Source organism: Leptodactylus fuscus, chromosome 2 (assembly GCF_031893055.1).
Source record: "Leptodactylus fuscus isolate aLepFus1 chromosome 2, aLepFus1.hap2, whole genome shotgun sequence".
In the NCBI taxonomy this organism is placed as follows: Eukaryota; Metazoa; Chordata; class Amphibia; order Anura; family Leptodactylidae; genus Leptodactylus; species Leptodactylus fuscus.
This window is the reverse complement of record NC_134266.1, coordinates 24,489,647-24,492,539: the sequence shown is the minus strand read 5'-3', so window position 1 is coordinate 24,492,539 and position 2,893 is coordinate 24,489,647. Positions and strand designations below refer to the sequence as shown.

At 43.0% G+C, this 2,893-nt stretch overlaps 1 protein-coding gene across 1 annotated transcript; it reads left to right on the top strand.

Annotated features, from left to right (window-relative positions):
- The first annotated feature begins 268 nt into the window (after positions 1-268).
- CLDN14 (claudin 14) lies at positions 269-1,178 on the top strand. The gene has a single exon (XM_075262582.1). The coding sequence runs from the start codon at positions 269-271 to the stop codon at positions 980-982; it is 714 nt and encodes a 237-aa protein (XP_075118683.1). The 3' UTR covers positions 983-1,178.
- Positions 1,179-2,893: the final 1,715 nt, after the last annotated feature.

Genomic DNA, 2,893 nt, shown 5'->3' with positions numbered 1-2,893 from the left:
ATATCCTTTATAAAATTTTCCAGAGAGGAAAACCCATAACTCACAATTATTAACAACACACGTAATTAATATGCTAATGTTCAGACTAGAACTTTTTCAGTCTTGCCCTCATTGGTCACTTAAGCTAAACATTCATACAATGTTTAACTTCTCTCGCTCCGTCTTGAGGTACTAGTACAAGGTGAAGTGTGAGATCTCTCACGTCTGACCTAGTAAGAGGGAAAGAAATCACGCTGGAGGTAGAAGTGAGCAAAGCCCGCTCAAGACAATGGCAAATATGGCGTTGCAGTTACTGGGCTTCTTCATATCCCTTATTGGTTTCATTGGGGCGATTATTGCCACTGTGCTCCCTCATTGGTGGAGAACTGCTCACGTGGGCACCAACATTATCACGGCAGTGGCATACATGAAGGGCCTGTGGATGGAATGTGTGTGGCACACCACTGGAATTTACCAATGCCAAGTCCATCAATCTCTTCTAGCTCTTCCCCGTGATCTTCAGATTGCACGAGGTATGATGGTGACGTCTTGTGTCCTTTCAGTCCTGGCATGTGTTGTCTCTGTGTTTGGCATGAACTGTACCCAATGTGCCAAAGGACCTTCATCGAAGAAGATGATAGTCATCCTTGCCGGAGTCACCTTTCTCCTTGCTGGTCTGACATGTCTCATTCCAGTATCATGGTCGACCAATAATGTCGTCCAAGACTTTTATAACCCATCACTCCCTTACGGGATGAAGTTTGAGATTGGACAAGCTCTCTATGTCGGCTTTATCTCAGGAGGCCTGACAGTAATGGGCGGAATTATTTTTCTCTTTACGGCATGTCAGAAAAATATTCATCAAGTACCGTACATCCACCCATCACAGAACGTAAGGAGGGTGCCAATGAGCAGGCCAAGACCAATAATCCGTAAGAGTAGCCATACACCTTCTTGGTCCTCTGCTTCCCGCCACGGTTACCAGATCAATGACTTTGTCTAACTGGAGAAGAATCCTTGGATCCACTTCCATTCTTGAACTTTTTGGAATTATTTATTTCCATACAATGTTTACTGTAGTTGTAGACCGGCTACCTGGAATCTGAGAAATGGAAGGACTTGTAATTATGTAATATTGTGATATATTTTATAATAATTTATTAAGATGAATGTACATGGATATGTCATGTTGCTCTTGATTGGTGGTAGTCTGATGGACCTTCTCAAGTTCTCCAGACCTCCACAAAATAAAATAACTCAAAATGTAAATTTTTTTTGTTGTGTGTTGTAACAAGTGGCGACCTGATAACATCTTTCCCTATTTTGTTCAGTGGTAAATGGGTATTGCTACCTACCTCTAGGTAATACCCTCGTTGCTCCAAAGAGCACCTGAATCAAACCCTATCTATCTGCAGGGCTGGGGTGATATGCTGGTTCTGGTAACACTAACCTATCTATCTGCAGCACTGGGTGATATACTGGTTCTGGTGACACTAACCTATCTATCTGCAGGGCTGGGGTGATATGTTGGGTTCTGGTGACAGTAACCTATCTATCTGCAGGGCTGAGGTGATATGCTGATCCTAGTAATACTAACCTATCTATCTGCAGGACTGGGGTGATATGCTGGTTCTGGTGACACTAACCTATCTATCTGCAGGGCTGAGGTGATATGCTGGTTCTGGTGACACTAACCTATCTATCTGCAGGGCTGGGGTGATATGCTGGTTCTGGTGACACTAACCTATCTATCTGTAGGGCTGGGGTGATATACTGGTTCTGGTGACACTAACCTATCTATCTGCAGGACTGGGGTGATATGCTGGTTCTGGTGACACTAACCTATCTATCTGCAGGACTGGGGTGATATGCTGGTTCTGGTGACACTAACCTATCTATCTGCAGGGCTGGGGTGATATGCTGGTTCTGGTGACACTAACCTATCTATCTGCAGGGCTGGGGTGATATACTGGTTCTGGTTACACACTCCCTTTAACTTACTTACTTTCTAATTCTTATGGGTGTATATAGACACATCCTCCATAGGTGGTGCTGATGTTGCAGTTGCAACTGGGTCTTGTAGTTTGATCGGCCCAAAGGTTTCACTAAAACATATAAAAGATATGTGCTAAAAGTGACATGCGGTTATTTCACTCCCTTTAAGATTTTGCACTTGGGTCCTGGTGTTTCACCTTACACCCCTGTCCATCAGTAAATAATATGAATAGCTGAATGTGGAGGGATTAGCGTCTCCTTGCTATGTCCTATGATACCATTATTCTGTGTTCAGGGGTCATTTCACCCAACCAGACCTATAATCTATTATATTACAAACACATTAATAGTGTAACTAGGCAGCACAATGTATACACACGTGTGTTAGTAGTCTGCTCTAAGGATCTGTACACACTAGTGGTAGTGCAGAGTATTGCGCCATCTCTCTCACAACGGGTATGAATCCTTACACTACTGGCTTTACTTCCAAAATGTTATTCATCATTTAAAGGGCTTGTCCAGGATAACTTGTTTTTGGCCAGAAGGCAGAGGAAGTTTAAAACAAAAAAGAAACCAGGACATCACTCGCATACGACACCTGTGGCATCCTGGTTCCTTTCCTTAGGCTACTGATTGGCCTCAGGGGTCATGTGTGGCGAGGGCAGGAATGGACTGCAGTAATAGAAATTGATGCACCAGGGACAGGTTTGTATGTTTTGGGTTTTTTTTGTTTTTTTTTAAATCTACCCTGGCTTCCTGCCAAAAAAAACGATATCCTGGACAACCCCTTTAAGATACACATATATAGGTTATCAATTTTAGATCGTATAGGTCCAACTATCAACACCTCCGCCAATCAGCTGTTTCTACAGACCATGCTCTAATACCCAGAACAACCGTTATAAAAAATACCGTATTC